Source organism: Mustela nigripes, chromosome 1, assembly GCF_022355385.1.
Source record: "Mustela nigripes isolate SB6536 chromosome 1, MUSNIG.SB6536, whole genome shotgun sequence".
NCBI classification, from domain to species: domain Eukaryota; kingdom Metazoa; phylum Chordata; class Mammalia; order Carnivora; family Mustelidae; genus Mustela; species Mustela nigripes.
Genome location: NC_081557.1, coordinates 189116866 through 189132727, shown reverse-complemented (window position 1 = coordinate 189132727; position 15862 = coordinate 189116866). Strand labels below are relative to the sequence as shown.

Here is a 15862-nt window from a genome sequence, read left to right as displayed (position 1 = left end):
CTCTTAAAAATCTCAGGAAATCTGTGGACTGTCTTCCCAGAAAGGACAGTACACACAAAATCTTGCAGGTAATTTAGGGTGCTTGAGAGCATACCTAAAGTTTATCTGTGGATGACAGATGAGAAACCCTTGCCTTGCGTTCTCACTCTCAACCTACTTGCATCTCAGATTGATGAATTTGATGACTTATCAATTTTCAATTAATGAAATTATTAGTTTCATTAATAATTTGTTTACTAAACATTTAATGTTTTAACAGATATAGCATATATTCCTTTGTTGCTAAATTTTATAAAATTTTGGTTACAGGGACGGCAGTAAATCAATTACATTTTACAAATGCATTTCAAAATTACATTTTGTAGGCATGACTAGGATTTTATATCACATGCAATGAACTATATATAAAATTATGCACATTAGCTAGCTACGTCACCTAACTTTATTTTTAAATTTCTCTATTTTCAAATTTTTTCATATGTAAAACTGGGAATCTCGAAGGGTTATCATGAAAACTAAATAATGTAAATAAAACACCCAGAAGTGCCTGTCACATAGTAAGCATTATGAAAGTGTTTGCTGTTATTCTCACCATCATCATCTTCACTATTACTTGCCAAGCTCTATTGAGTACCAGATCCTAAGGATACAAAGATGAATAACAAACTTGCTTACCATCCATTGGGGGTTACAGAGCTTGATACACAACAACATATTTATACAGATTAAAAATAATTCAAATAATCATTTGAATCTTTGTGGTCTTAAACTTTGTGAAAAATTATTACTATCCAATAGTACTTGTCAGAAATTATTACTATCATGTAAAATGTGTAAGTGAATGGTTTAGGTATCAAATTATGCAGTAGGTGTTTTCTGGAAAGGTCTTTATTATAAACTGAATGTTGGCTGACTTTATAAATGGGATCATTGTATCATCTTAATCTCAGTAGTACTCAAAGGTTATTTCTCATTAGCACTAATGTGCATAGCTTTACCTTTAATTATATTTGGCCTAGAAGACTGGCCACTTCAATCATTTTGCCTTTCTTCCTTTTGTTATGTTATGTTGTAGCAGTAATTATAAGCTATGCAAAATACTTGAAAGTAAGCACAGTAATTTATTCTACATTATTATTACACTAACAGAAAGCAAAGATAAAACATATGGGTTTGTCTATCATGGAATCAATGGTAGTTACTCAGTGTCCTTGTAGACCATATCTTGTATGGATGAAGCCATTTCCCTCGTAGTTCTATTATGGCAACAGTTATGTGGTTACCACCATATACCTTGTCTTGGCACATAATGTTCAGTAAATATTTGTGGAATTGATTTGTTGGTGACTTTTTTAATTCTCTCCTATATATTTATAGCAAATTGCTGATTTTAACAATTATTCATATACATATAGGTCACTTAAGGGGCTACCAAGTTTTTAGGCTGTGTAGCTCATTTGGAAAAAATTCAAAGCTGAAGTTACTTTAGAAGTGTTAATCTTCTGATTTATTTAAGAAGCAGAAGGTCAAAGGATAAAAACCAATCCTAAATTAACTGGGTATTTTGATACTCAGAAATTTGATCTTTTTAAAAATTATTTTTAAGATACATTGTTTCTGGGATGCCTGGGTGGCTCAGTTGGTTAATTGTTTACCTTTGGTTCAGTTCATGATCCCTGGGTCCTGGGATCAAGTCCCACACTGGGCTCCTTGCTGAGCAGAGAACCTGCTTCTCTCTCTGCCTGCTGCTCCCTCTGCCTGCCACTCCCCAGCTTGTGCTCTCTCTTGCTCTCTCTCTGACAAATAAATGAATAAAATCTTAAGAAAAAAAGAAAAGAAAACTATACTGTTTCTGCTTCTAACCTGAGAATCTTAAAATTATCTTTGGTCAAAGCAAGATAATGCTTATATGTTAGAAAAAAAAAAAAAGAAGAAGCAGAGGAAGAAGACAGCCAGCTCTATGCATAAGATAAATCCATCTATTAAAGCATAAAGGATATGAATGTATAAAATATAGCACATATACAACCAAAACATAAATGCCAGTTCTGAATATACTACAACTGAAATGATGTTGGAGTGATTAGTATTACCTTAAATTTCCAAAAATTGAGTTCCTCTAAGAAGCACGGTATATGAATTTTTTTTTAATTTTTTATTTTTTATAAACATATATTTTTATCCCCAGGGGTACAGGTCTGTGAATCGCCAGGTTTACACACTTCACAGCACTCACCAAAGCACATACCCTCCCCAATGTCCATAACCCCACCCCCTTCTCCCAACCCCTCTCCCCCCAGCAACCCTCAGTTTGTTTTGTGAGATTAAGAGTTACTTATGGTTTGTCTCCCTCCCAATCCCATCGTGGAGAAAGGGGAATCCTCCTACACTGTTGGTGGGAATGCAAGCTGGTGCAGCCACTCTGGAAAACAGCATGGAGGTTCCTCAAAATGTTGAAAATAGAACTGCCCTATGACCCAGCAATTGCACTATTGGGTATTTACCCTAAAGATACAAACGTAGTGATCCAAAGGGGCACGTGCACCCAAATGTTTATAGCAGCAATGTCCACAATAGCCAAACTATGGAAAGAACCTAGATGTCCATCAACAGATGAATGGATCAAGAAGATGTGGTATATATACACAATGGAATACTATGCAGCCATCAAAAGAAATGAAGTCTTGCCATTTGCGACAACATGGATGGAACTAGAGCGTATCATGCTTAGCGAAATAAGTCAAGCAGAGAAAGACAACTATCATATGATCTCCCTGATACGAGGAAGTGGTGATGCAACATGGGGGCTTAAGTGGGTAGTAGAAGAATAAATGAAACAAGATGGGATTGGGAGGGAGACAAACCATAAGTGACTCTTTTTTTTTTTTTTTTAAGATTTTATTTATTTATTTAGGCAGAGAGGCAGGCAGAGAGAGAGAGAGAGAGGGAAGCAGGCTTCCTGCGGAGCAGGGAGCCCGATGCAGGACTCGATCCCAGGACCCTGAGATCATGACCCGAGCCGAAGGCAGCAGCCCAAACCACTGAGCCCAAACCCTAAATATGAGCTATTTAGAATGCCCCATAAGTGACTCTTAATCTCACAAAACGGTATATGAATCTTAAAAATGCATACTATAGGGAAGAATCACAATAGTTTATGAGATTTTATAGTAACAAATACTTTATATGTTTAATATGAATAAATGTACATTTTAAGCCAAATAATTCCTCAAAATAATATTGAAAACCCTTGAGTGGTTTTAGAACATATGTGTGTGTGGTTTTTTTTGCTTTTTTTGTGTGGTAAAATTTACATAAAATTTAACATTTTTATAGTTGCAATAAAATACACATGAGATTTACCATCTTAATCTTTTTTAAGTATATAGTTCAGTTGTGTCCAGTGTATTCACATTGTTGTATAGAGATGTACACATCTCCAGAATACATGAGCATGTCATAAAAAAAATGAGCTCTTTAAAATATGGGTTATTAAAAAGAGACTATTTTGCACATAAGGTATTTTTGTTTAAAACATAAACATATATCTCATTAAAAACGATTCTATTTTGTTAGATTTTTGAACAATGATATTAATGGCTTGGGGTGGGGGGCTGTCTCTTGATTAATAGGAGTGAGCTGAGTCGACAGAAACTTCATACCCAAGAGCTGCTTTCTCAGCTGGAAATGGCAAATGAAAAGGTAGTTGAGGTAAGATAATGACTCTCCCAGGAAGTACTTTCTGCTGCAGCTCAATACACATGTTATAGAATTTTACCTGAGCCAACTCCAAATTAATTCTCAACTTGGAGATGACCATACAGAGGTGAGTACTCTTTGTAGAAAAATCATCCATAACCCTAAAAGTCCACATTTTATAATGTGAATAAAAGCTTTGAAAGTCAGTCATTTATCATATATAAAAGACAAAAGGTAGAGTTCTTATTTCAGTCTCACCATTGTAACATGCTGTATTGCAGAAAATGTGTTAAGATCCCCTTCATTTCTAAGCATGTCTAAGATTATATTTTTTAGCCCATTCCTTGTATTTTGTTTTATTTCAACACATAAGATACGTAGAAATTACTTTTGTCTATTGGAATATATTAAAATACTCCTTCAGATTAATGCTTAGAACTAAATGCAGCAAGAGCTCATCATTTTTCTCCTTGAATCTTTAAAAAAAAAAGTTAACAATTTCTAGATTATGATTAGAGCTTTCTAGAATTCTAGTTCTTCATTTGATCTTCTAACTTCCTATGTATTTGTTGGAATTTCATTAATAGGCTATATTTTTGTGGCCATCTATAGAAGCCGTAATGAAATCATTATTCTTAATTTTCAAAGCATTATAACTTGGTATGAGCTATTTAGAATGCAAACAGTAACTCTTAAAATACTCATTGTAGTTTTCAAAACTTCCAGGAATCTGTACTTAAGGAAATAATTGAAAATAAGAAAAAATTTAAAGGTAGATACTCAATACAATAATGTTAATAATATTGGAAGATCAAAAGCAATCAAAATGATCAGTTGAAAAAGAACAGTTGCAAATATTATGATTTACCTAACCTGGAATGTTCCTTAACCATTATGGTAGTAGCACAGAAAAATGCATATTGTATGTAGTCTGATGGTACCTATGAAAATGATAATTATAAATGATGGGATTTCCCCCTTTTAAATTTAAGACTACTTATTTAAATATCTTGGCAAATTGAAACAGCCAATATAGCTCTTTTCATAAAATTTAATTTTGCTATTGGGTACAATAAGAAATATAATAAGCTCATTTTAACAGTATGTTGTTATTTCAGTATTTTATATTACTATGCCTGACATTCACTGTTATCACTTATATGTTAGGACCTGGGAACTATCTAGTTCTTCATAGAAAGTGTGTTTTTCTTACTATTTCTTTTTTTTTTTTTTTAATTTTATTTATTTATTTGAGAGAGAATGAGCGAGAGAGAGCATGAAAGAGGAGAAGGTCAGAGGGATAAGCAGACTCACCAAGGAGCTGGGAGCCTGATGCGGGACTTGATCCTGGAAGTCCGGGATCATGACCTGAGCCGAAGGCAGTCGCTCAACCAACTGAGCCACCCAGGCGCCCTTTTCTTTCTATTTCTAATTAAACTGGTGTTATCCTCTCAATTCAGACAAGTGCCAGAAAACCACATTCTAGTTGTACAAAAACTTTTTTCAGGCTAGTATTATGAAGAGGACGAATATATTTTATAATTGATAGTTTCTTTGATCCTGTCTGCATGACAGCATATTGTGACAGATTTATATTCATGATGTCTGTGTAGTTTCCTGAGGCTACTCTAACAAAGTATTACAAACTTGGTGATTTAAGCAACAGAAATTTATTGTCTGACAATTCTGGAGGCCAGAAGTCAAATCAAAAAGTCAACAAGATTGGTTTCGTCTGAGGGAGAATCTGTTCCATGCCTCTCTCCCCTGCCTCTGGTGGCCTCATGCGTCCCTTGGTTTGTAGATGGTATTTTTCCTGTATCTTCATGTGGCCTTCCCTTTGTCCATGTCAGTCTCTATGGCCAAATTTCCCCTTTTTATGAAGGGACTAGGCATAATGGATTAGGATCCACCCTAAAACCTCATCTTACCTTAATTATCAGCAAAGACCCTATTTCCAAATAAGGAATGCATTCACAAGTACTGGGGGTTAAGACTTCAACATCCTTTTTTAGGGACATATTTCAATCCATACCAATGCCTAATAACTCTATTAATGGCCCTCATGCCCTCTACGTGCCCTCCCCATGTATTGGGGAGCATGTGAAAACAGAATTCTTCCTCCTTGGAGTAACACTTTTAACATACAAATCATTTAATACAAGTCTATTTCCTTAAAAATCAAGACTTCTAGAATGAATATTTTCTGTTCTTTGCACTTTAATAGTGGCACCATCACAATTTCTCTAGAAGCTTGCTCTCACATAGTGGTTCTGAATCACTACCAAACATTAATACCACCTAAGTTAGAACTCAGTAAGAGTGCTGATTCTCAAAATTCATCCCGTCCTGCTGAAGCTCTGGTTTTGAGGCCCAGCAGTCTATGTTTTCATATTCCCAATGATTCTGAAATAGTGAGCTAGCATCTCAAGATTAATATCAAATATTGAAAATCTTGGTCTTTTTTTTTTCTTTCTTTCTTTTTTAAGATTTTATTCATTTATTTGACAGAGAGATTACAAGTAGGCAGAGGGGGGGAAGCAGGCTCACTGCTGAGCAGAGAGCCCGATGTGGGGCTTGATCCCAGGACACTGAAGGCATGACCTGAGCCAAAAGCAGAGGTTTAACCCACTGAGCCACCTAGGTGCCCCTTGGTCTTAATTTCTGATTCACTTTGATTTTAGATTTAATTCACTTTCTTTGGAAACATAGGTTGGGGAGGGGCAATGTAGTTAAAGTGTGAAACCAGTTTTGAAATTTGAAGTTCATAATTTGAAAAAATGTAAATTTGGAGATAGATTATCCTTGCATTTTATAAGAAGTAAAGTGATATTCAGATTTTTCACTGATTATTCTACAAAAGCTTTTTGTGTCACTTATGGATTTCTAACTTGTTTATTTTATATTTCCCTATAACAGAATGAAAAACTAATTCTAGAGCATCAAGAAAAAGCCAACAGACTTCAAAGGCGTCTAAGTCAGGCAGAACAGAGAGCGGCTTCAGCTTCCCAGCAGGTAGGGAGCTTCCTTATTATCCCTAGAGTAAATAGTCTGAGTAGATCATAGATAAGAAAAGTTCCCAGAGAACTCAAAGTTTTATTTTTACTTGATTAAACTATTTAAAATTAGTATCTCTAATATCTGAGGTTGAAAAAGTAAACATTAAAAAAAGAAATCAAGGGGTGCCTGGGTGGCTCAGTGGGTTAAAGCCTCTACCTTCGGCTCAGGTCATGATCCCAGGATCCTGGGATCGAGCCCCACATGGGGATGTCTGCTCAGTGGGGAGCCTGCTTCCCTTCCTTCCTCTCTCTGCCTACTTGTGATCTCTGTCTGTCAAACAAATAAATAAAATCTTTTAAAAAAAAAAAGATGAAATCAACATGAGTCTCTTAAATTGACACCTAAATCTAGAACTGTGCTGTCCAATATGATAGCCACTAGCCATAAGCAGTACTTCAAATTTAATTATTAAAATTAAGTAAATTAAAATTTGAAATCCTCATTACCCTGGCTGGACTTCTTTCTTTCTTTCTTTCTTTCTTTCTTTCTTTCTTTCTTTCTTTCTTTCAAGATTAAGATCTGTTTATTTGAGAGAGAGGGAGAGTGCACATGCGAGTCGGAGGAGGGGCAGAGGGAGAAGGAGAGAATCTCAAGCAGACTCCATGCTGTGGAGAACCCAATGAAGGGTTTGATCCCACAACCCTGAGAACATGACCTGAGCCAAAATCAAAAGTCAAATGTCTAACCAAATGAGCCACCCAGGCACCCCACACTGGCTGGCATTCTGGTGCTCAGTAGCCATATATAACTATGGTTCTCATATTGGACAGCATAAATAGAACTCTATGATCACAAAAAGTTATTCTGGACAGCACTGCTCTAGAATTTTGTTCTGTCTAGCCATGATCAATGACAGATTTGGAAGTAGAAAACATTGCTTTGGATATAATATTTGAAATCATCCTTTATTTTTATTTTTATATTTGAAATTGTACTTTTTTTATTGTAGTTTTTTTTTTAATTTTTTATTTTTTATAAACATATATTTTTATCCCCAGGGGTACAGGTCTGTGAATCACCAGGTTTACACACTTCACAGCACTCACCAAAGCACATATTGTAGTTTTTAAATGGGAAAAATGACTTATAGGTTAAGTTCATTTAATGCACATTTGTATATAACCATATAAATCTAAAATACTGTATAGAAGTTTTCCAATGGGAAATAGAGTAGAAAATGCATAACATCAATAAAATACGAAGGGGGTAATTACTCATAATATACACATATCATATAAAGTCAATGGGCCATTTATTCTAAAGTGGGAGCAATAGTCCCTCCCTCCTATTAGGAACAGTGTGAGATCATCTGGCAATTACAAAGATAGTCTGGAAACAGTTTAGATAGACAGATGGATAGATATAGATAGGCAGGCAAAGAAACCATGTTACTACCTTATTAAATACATTTGGTTATAAATGTACTGTTTCAATCAAAATTAATATGCGTAGCTATAACAGTACTTCATACATAGTACAAGAGCTCTACTGAATTCAGTTTACGTGTGTGATATTTATAGAGTTTTTGAAATCTACCTCTGATATGAACAATGCATGGCAGTTAAAGAAAATCCAGTAATTTGCCCTTCTGTTCCCCTCCCTCTTGAAAGTAAATATAGCTTTATCAAATAAACTTATCTTATTAAATTATGAATTAAGTAGTTTATCATTCAAGAAAGCATTCATTCACTTAGATTATAAGTTAACATGAGCCAAGGTATACTGGGAAGTATCTTAAAAGTGTATGTTTTGGTGTCAGGCACATAGCCTGGGGCCATTAAGTAGCCATGTGATTTGGGGCAATTTCAACTTTTCTAAGCCTCAGTGTCTTCAAGTTTGATATAGAATAACACCTCCCTTATAGACTTACTGAAAAATCAAAGGAATTAATACATATAAGCACTTAGCATAATCATTAAGTTGTTAGTAAATACTTAGTTATATAACAAGTTAAATCTCTACATCACAATCTTTGGAGCTTCAAGTGTACCTTTTTTAAGGACTTGGGTAAAAAAAATTCCTACTTAAAATCAACTACCTTGATTTCTATATAAAAGGAAACAATTATAGAACCTTAATTGAATAACCCACTTGGCATCTCGTTTAGTCTCCCTCCTGACAGAAGTAAACCCAACACTGATGTTTTTCTCCTGTTACTTAAACTCTCTGATGACAAAGATTTCACCATTCTCTTTGTGAGTCTTTTTTTTTTTTTTATGTCGTGTCAGTAACCACTTTACTGGTTTTTCCTTAAGCTTTTCTCCTCCATCTTGTTTACATTTAAAGATGAAAAGTAATCATTCAGCATTCTCCCCATCCACAAAAAGGAATCATTCCATGGAGTTAATTTTTTTTCTATCCTAAATGAGTCCAAGTTATAAATTTTCTCTATTAGACATACATTCAGTTTTTTTAAATCCTTATCTTTGCTTTCTCTGAATTCTTTCTAATTTTCCCATCTTCCTTTAAAAACTGAAAATTGCTATTAGAAAGACTCTCTTGCTAAGGGCCTGATACTTAATGAAAGGAAGGAGTGGAGTTAGAAGATTATTATTTCCTCTGATGTGCATGTCAAACATACCAGTATAGCCCAGCATCATACATGAGCCCTGCATTGTACCAAGTCCTCCATGCTCTGAATATGCTGCTCTGATCAACTTTTTCTGTACAGTCTTCCTCCATCTTTGGACTATAGTTATATGTTCTAAGTGTATTAGTCTAAACCACTGAAAGCCATACTATATTCTTTTGACATTAAAATCAATGTGGTGAAGCCTTTTTATGCAAGAACACAAAACCCAGGAACTATGAAAAGAAATTAATAAATGTGAACATGTAAAATTTCAGGTGTCTGCATTTTTAAAGTCATAAAGTCAATAACAAACTGAGAAAAATACCTGCAAAACATGAGACAAAAGTAATATTCTTAACATGTATGTAAAGAATGGGTAAGTCAACAAAAAAAGTGCAACAGTACAATAGAAAAGAATAAAAAATATTCACAGAAAAGACAGATGGCTTTTAAACATTTGAAAAGGTGCTCATCCTCACCCATAAGACAAACACAGGCTTAAACCATAATCACATACCATTTTTCACCATTTCACGATCATGTCAGATCATGAAGTCTGATAATACATTATGCTCGCACTTGCACACATCGCAGATGTAAATGTATGTTGGCGCAATTTCTTGGAGCCATGGTTTGGCAGTATCTTTCAAAAAATTATGATGTTTATCACCTTTGACCCAGTCGTTCTAAGAATTTATTCTGCAGCTGGTGTACTTGCACCTGGGCAAGTCTGTGCAGAGAAGCATGTCAAAATACTAATTGCAGCAATGCCTATAATTTTAAAAGATTAAAAGCCATCTAAATGCCCATCAATAGGAAGCCAGTTAAATTATGGCATATCCATACAGGGAAGGTTTGCTGCTGTTAAGGAGAATAAAGTAGGTCTCACATGGAGTCATTGGTACAGTAGATCATTTGGAAGGAAAAAAAAGGTGAAAAATATGTACAGTACTTTATCATTTTTAAAATAAAAAGAGGTGAGGAAATATATGTTATCTATTCTCATTTAGAATGTATTTCTAGAAATATACTTAGAAAATGGAAATAGTGGTTGTATCTGGAAAGAGGGCTATAGAATGAAGAACAGCAGTGAGAAATCTTCTTTATAATGCATACTCTATTGTACTATTGGATTTTTTTTTTACTTTGTGTATATAATATCAACTCCAATTGATATTTGAAGACTATTTATGTATTAGAGCGTTCTTATTATGATCTGTCATCATCTTATTACCAACCTAGTGTTGTGCTTGATCACACTTAGTTTGTATTTTACTCACTTTTCTAGTTAACTTTTTATTTAGATGGTTTGTATCACTGAAATATGCTTTGGAATTCTAAGTACTATATATCACTCTTAGCTATGGAATGTCATATTTGACATGCATGTCTGTAGTGTAATATGGGTATTACAAGTGTAAAACAGACATGAACACCAAAAATGACCTCTTATAGGACCCCCTCCAGTAAGATTATTTTCAATAATTGTTAAGTTTTGATGCATTATACTTTGTATTAGTATAAGATTTTCATAGAAAAAGTAACTACTTACTGATTGTCTATTTTAATTGCAGCTCAGTGTGATTACAGTGCAGAGAAGAAAAGCAGCCTCCATGATGAATCTGGAAAATATTTAAAAATATTCATAGCTCACTCGCAGAACTTTAGAATTGGGAAAGCTGTTGGACTAGAAGTGTATTGAAATGGTAAAAACCTGCAGAGAATGGTTAAGGCTTGTGCCATTTTGCATAAGCATTTTCCATTCTGTTTTGAGGGTTATTGGAAAACAGAACAGTGGCAGCTTCCTGTAAGTAAAGAAAAGATAACCTTATATTGAGCTTCAGTGGAGAATAAAGCCAGCTGAGAAGAATTCATTGCCTTCATCAACATGTCTGTTTTTCAATTCCCCCTTTCTTCCCTTGGAAGACCGTAATAATTTTCAAGCTATACTAATCATGAGAAAGAGATTTTTTAAGACAATGGTAGAATTCTAATATTTCAGGTTCCGTGATTTGAGAATTTCACATCTAATTGTTACTCGTAACTCATTTTTTTAAGTTCCCAAGTATCCATTTTATTATAAACTCATAAATGTAATAAATTATGCACTTTCTAAAATGATGCTGTGATGTATTTTAATGTATAATTGTAGTGATTCATTTTCAATTTATATGATTTCCAGTATTTATCAGATATTTAAGAATGGGAGGTTTTGTTTTTTATTTTGCTCTCTTACTCAAAGCAGTACTAATCAAATGGAATCTTTAAGTCTGAGAATGCATGGGCATTAAACTATTGCAGTCTAGTTGACTTTCACAGATCCACATAGTTAGCTATTTGCTGCTCCTGGTTTGAACTTGGGACACCCTGCTTTCCAGTGACAAGTGCAGGAAAGTTTGCATCTGGTTAACAAGTTAGGAAACTATTGTAGTAGTCCATATAAAAGATAATGAGTTGAATTTGAAGTGACATGAAAACCTGCATGTGTGAATATTCAAGCAGCCGTCAGTCAGAAGCTTAGGACTGGTGTTGGCAAACTGGAACAGGAAGGGAGTCTTTGGCATGGGACTGAAAATCCAAGCCATGGCGTCTAGAAGCTTGCCTGGAGGCTTTATGTGATGTGGCAGACTACCTCTTCCCCCTCATTTCTTGTGCGGTAGCTCTGATGGCAGCCTTCTGCTTCCATCAGTACATGATCCTTTCTTCCCCCGGGATCTCTGTGTCTCCCTTGCCATCTGCGTGTTCTTCAAGTCACCACTGCCAGACATCCCTGCTCAGAGAGTCTTCCAGCCTCCAGACCAGGTCAAGTCCCCTTGTAGTTCTCATAACATGTGCTGGATTTTTGATTCCCAGCACTTGGGAAACTTCGTAATGAACTCTTTTTGAATCTTTTCTCCAATGCCGTCAGTCTACAGACTCCTTGAGAACAAGATCCATGTCCGCCCTGCTTCCTTGTATTCTTAGCAACCCAACATAGTGTCTGGCACACAGAAGGTATTCAGTAACTGTTTTGTTCAAAAACTGGAGAAGAATTTTGAAGGACAGGACCTTTGAAAAATGTCTTCATTTTGTTGAATGAGTTCAGGGAGAGGAGTCCTTGAAGGAGACTGAAGAGGAGCAGGGAGAAGGCTGTAGTCAGGAGAACTGAATATGACAAAAACTAAAGGAGGCAGGGACCCCTATCTTATGTGTAGGAGGAGACAAATGGTGGCTAGTGTCAAATGCAATGAGGAGATGAAATAATACAAAAATGAGAGTTAAATGATAATTAGGCACTTAGCTTACTTTCATTTCCTCAGAATTTTTCATTTGATTCTCTAATGTAAATTTCTTCCCATGTCATTCACAGGCTAATTTCCATGTAATAAAAGTTATGTTCATATTCATGTTTATAGAATATAAAAATTATTTTTAAAAACTTTTTAATTAGAGAATATGCTAGAATTATATCATACCCAAAAAATGAGACTGTAGGAGGAAGCACTTCCGAAACTAACATTGTGGACAAATGGAATATAAGTATGATTATTGTCATTTTTTAAGAAGAAAATCTAACTTCTCAGACTCATTTCTTCAAGGTCTTTCAGCATAAGCACTTTCTTTAAACTTTGGCCATAGGCACCTACTCTTTACATTTGAATGTTGATAACCCTCTCTCCAGTTGGATCTCCTTGTATACTCAGATTGTCTCCAAATAAAGGATAGGCTACTAATAGGCAGATGATAGGCCTTTCTTACCTCTGCTGAATTTGAACAGAGGTAAGCTGTGTTTACCCACAGAATTGAACATACATGGCTGTTTTTCTTTCAGAAAAGTTTGTTAGCTAGATTTCCAAAGTAAAAATGTAGTGGAGTATTTGACTTTTCTCATATTGGTCAGTCTTGCCTTCATTTACAAAGATAGTAAATATCATTTTTCTGTGAACTGTATTTTAGGAGACAGAAGAAATGAATAGGAAATTTCGAGAGAAAGAAATGATGTAAATCTGAAATTGAAGACAACACAGCCAGTTCATTTTATTTATTCATGTTTCTTTATTTGTGTCTCCCTGAGGAAGAAAAGAGATATGATTACCTCTTCTTCCCTTTGTATACAAATATGCAAATTGGGGCAGCCAACAATCTTCTAATTTCTCCTCTGGTGTGATCACTGTAACTACCCCAAATATGGGAGAACATTAGCAACAATTCAGTCATTCGTTTATTCAGCAAATATGAATATTTCATAGCTACGCAGTCTGCCAAACCAACTCTCAGACAAATCAAGGAAGAATGAAAAAATACTTTAAACATTTTGGTATAAATTCTGTTCTTTAACCATAATGTATTTTATCAATTTTTCCAAAATAGCAAATCTGTAATGGGCTTTTTTACAAACATTTTGATCAAAAATAATTAGCTTTTTTTAGTTTATTTTAAAATGTATATATACATAGAGATATGTGCACAGAGAGGAGACAGACACGGCATTACCTCAGTGTTATGTATGAAATCTGTCCCTTACCAGCCCTTCAGACTTGTTCAAACGTGTGCCTCTGGGGCAGTGTTAACTGTCTTACCTTAGTATTTATATGGAACTAAATAAATATGTATGTACTTAAGAAACAAAAATCATGGGGTGGGTGGGAAGGATCTTTAAAGTAATATTTATAACCCTGGCACTCACCCAGCTACCAAGGAAACCAATCTACACTAAGGAAGTGGTCTTACAGCCCAAGGGTTCACCACAAAACATGCTCACATGCCCCCACTTTCCTGTAGACACTCCCATGTACTAGTTCTAACATCATTCTTGTTTCTTCCACTTAAGTGGAATGTAAGCATGTGAAAATAACATTATGGAGCGAACTTTGAGTCTTCTCTAGTTTATTTCTTTCTAAATATACATTCTTAAGTTCACTATTTAGAAAACAAATTACTGCTGTTACTGGGCACCACTGTTGAAATTCACTGGGGTGGAGGAGGTGGGGATGGCACAATCCACTTTGAGTCCTTTTGCTGGGCAGGCACTGGCCTCTGGAAGTGCTCCAATTTTCCATATATCCTCCTCCATTCATTCAATAAATATTTATTGAGCACCTACTTTATACCAGATGTGCTTAGGATACATCAGTCTTGTGCCCAGAACCAAAAATTATATTCAAGGTGTAAAAAAACTATTCCTTTGTTATAGAGCATGACAGAGAGGTGGGGAAGGGATAAGTGGTAGAAACGTAAGTGTGAGGAAGACAACATACTAGAATCCCCAGGGCAAGGGTATGGTTCAAACTACATGCCCTTCCACTTTCCCAACCCCAAGACAGTCTGACATAGTCTCTTAGGGAGGCACGCTTTGGGAGTTACTATATAATTTCTCATTAGTATTTGGGATGAGAAAAAAGAAAAATTACTATTCTAGAATGTGCAGTTCCATTAATGAGCTTAAAATCATGTTTGGTTTTTTGGAATTTGAATTTCACTGTTGGGAGATATTGAGCATATTTTTGACTCAAATCTTAAAGTCTTTTCCAGAGGTTTTGTTGCTGAGCCATATCTTTGCCCCAGAAGCCAGACTGGTCATCCATTCCTTTTAAATTTTGTTATGTCATTACTGGGTGCTGCTGAGGTCCTTTTAGCTCCCAAGTCTGTCATCCAGTTTGCTACGTATAAGCATAGGGACCATTTCTGTTTTGTTTGTTTTAGTGCTATGTTTCTTTTATAAATACAACTTTGTATTTATGGCAATGCCATCTACAGATTTGGTAAACATACCACCCATATTCTCACGATAATCATGAAAAAGATGAGAACTAGACAGATGTGAATACAGTTGTTCTCTTGGAAGACAGTAACCACCAGCTACCGTATGGATAATTAATCAGGATCCGTGGGACCTGGTCATTTCAGCCTGTTTTTAATCTAGCCCATTTGCTGCTGCTTCACCATCACAAAAGTTAACAAGAAAGACCCAGCATTCTGTCCAGCGAAAGTTCCTTTATGCCACAACTGTCATACTTTACAGACCTAACCTGGTAATCCTGTCCAAGAAAAAAATGTAGTCAGATTTTTTTTTTTTTGAAGAAAGGGAGAAAAGCAGACCATGCTGAGTATTCGGGGCTCAATCCCAGGACCCTGAGATCATGACCTGAGCTGAAATCAAGAGTCAGCCACTCAATTGACTGAGCCACTGTGTGCCCCCAGATAGATTTCTTTTTAGTAGATCCATGTAGCAGCCTAGTAATCACTGGGTTTTGTTCTTTTTTTTTATGTTTATTTAAAACCCTGGAAGCTTTTAATATGGCATCATGGAAATTTTCATTCAATATTTTCAAAGAATTAAAAAAATCAGAGCAAAATGTGATGCATAGAAAATCTGTTAACACTAAGATTTGTGAAGATTAAAAATATGAGACTAGCATCTCCTTTCATATAAACTGTAGGGGATAAAAGAGAATGGGAAAAGTTATAATCATGTTTCTACAAGTAACCAAAATTTTTTTGGAATGTATTGGGGAATCTTTCCCTGGATCTACAGTACTCATCCTGATCTTTATG

General features: G+C 35.3%; 1 protein-coding gene across 3 annotated transcripts in view; it reads left to right on the top strand.

The window, feature by feature from the left end:
• SCLT1 (sodium channel and clathrin linker 1) overlaps positions 1 to 11437 on the top strand; it is a 175766-nt gene extending 164329 nt beyond the window's left edge. For 2 of the 3 annotated variants that reach the window (XM_059378370.1, XM_059378369.1), the window contains 3 exons: positions 3633 to 3711; positions 6616 to 6711; positions 10903 to 11437. In XM_059378370.1, coding sequence (XP_059234353.1) covers positions 3633 to 3711; positions 6616 to 6711; positions 10903 to 10965 — 238 coding nt within the window. In that variant the 3' untranslated portion in view covers positions 10966 to 11437. The remainder of the gene's footprint in view (positions 1 to 3632; positions 3712 to 6615; positions 6712 to 10902) is intronic. The other variant, XM_059378371.1, reaches the window with a different exon arrangement.
• The last annotated feature ends 4425 nt before the right edge of the window (positions 11438 to 15862 follow it).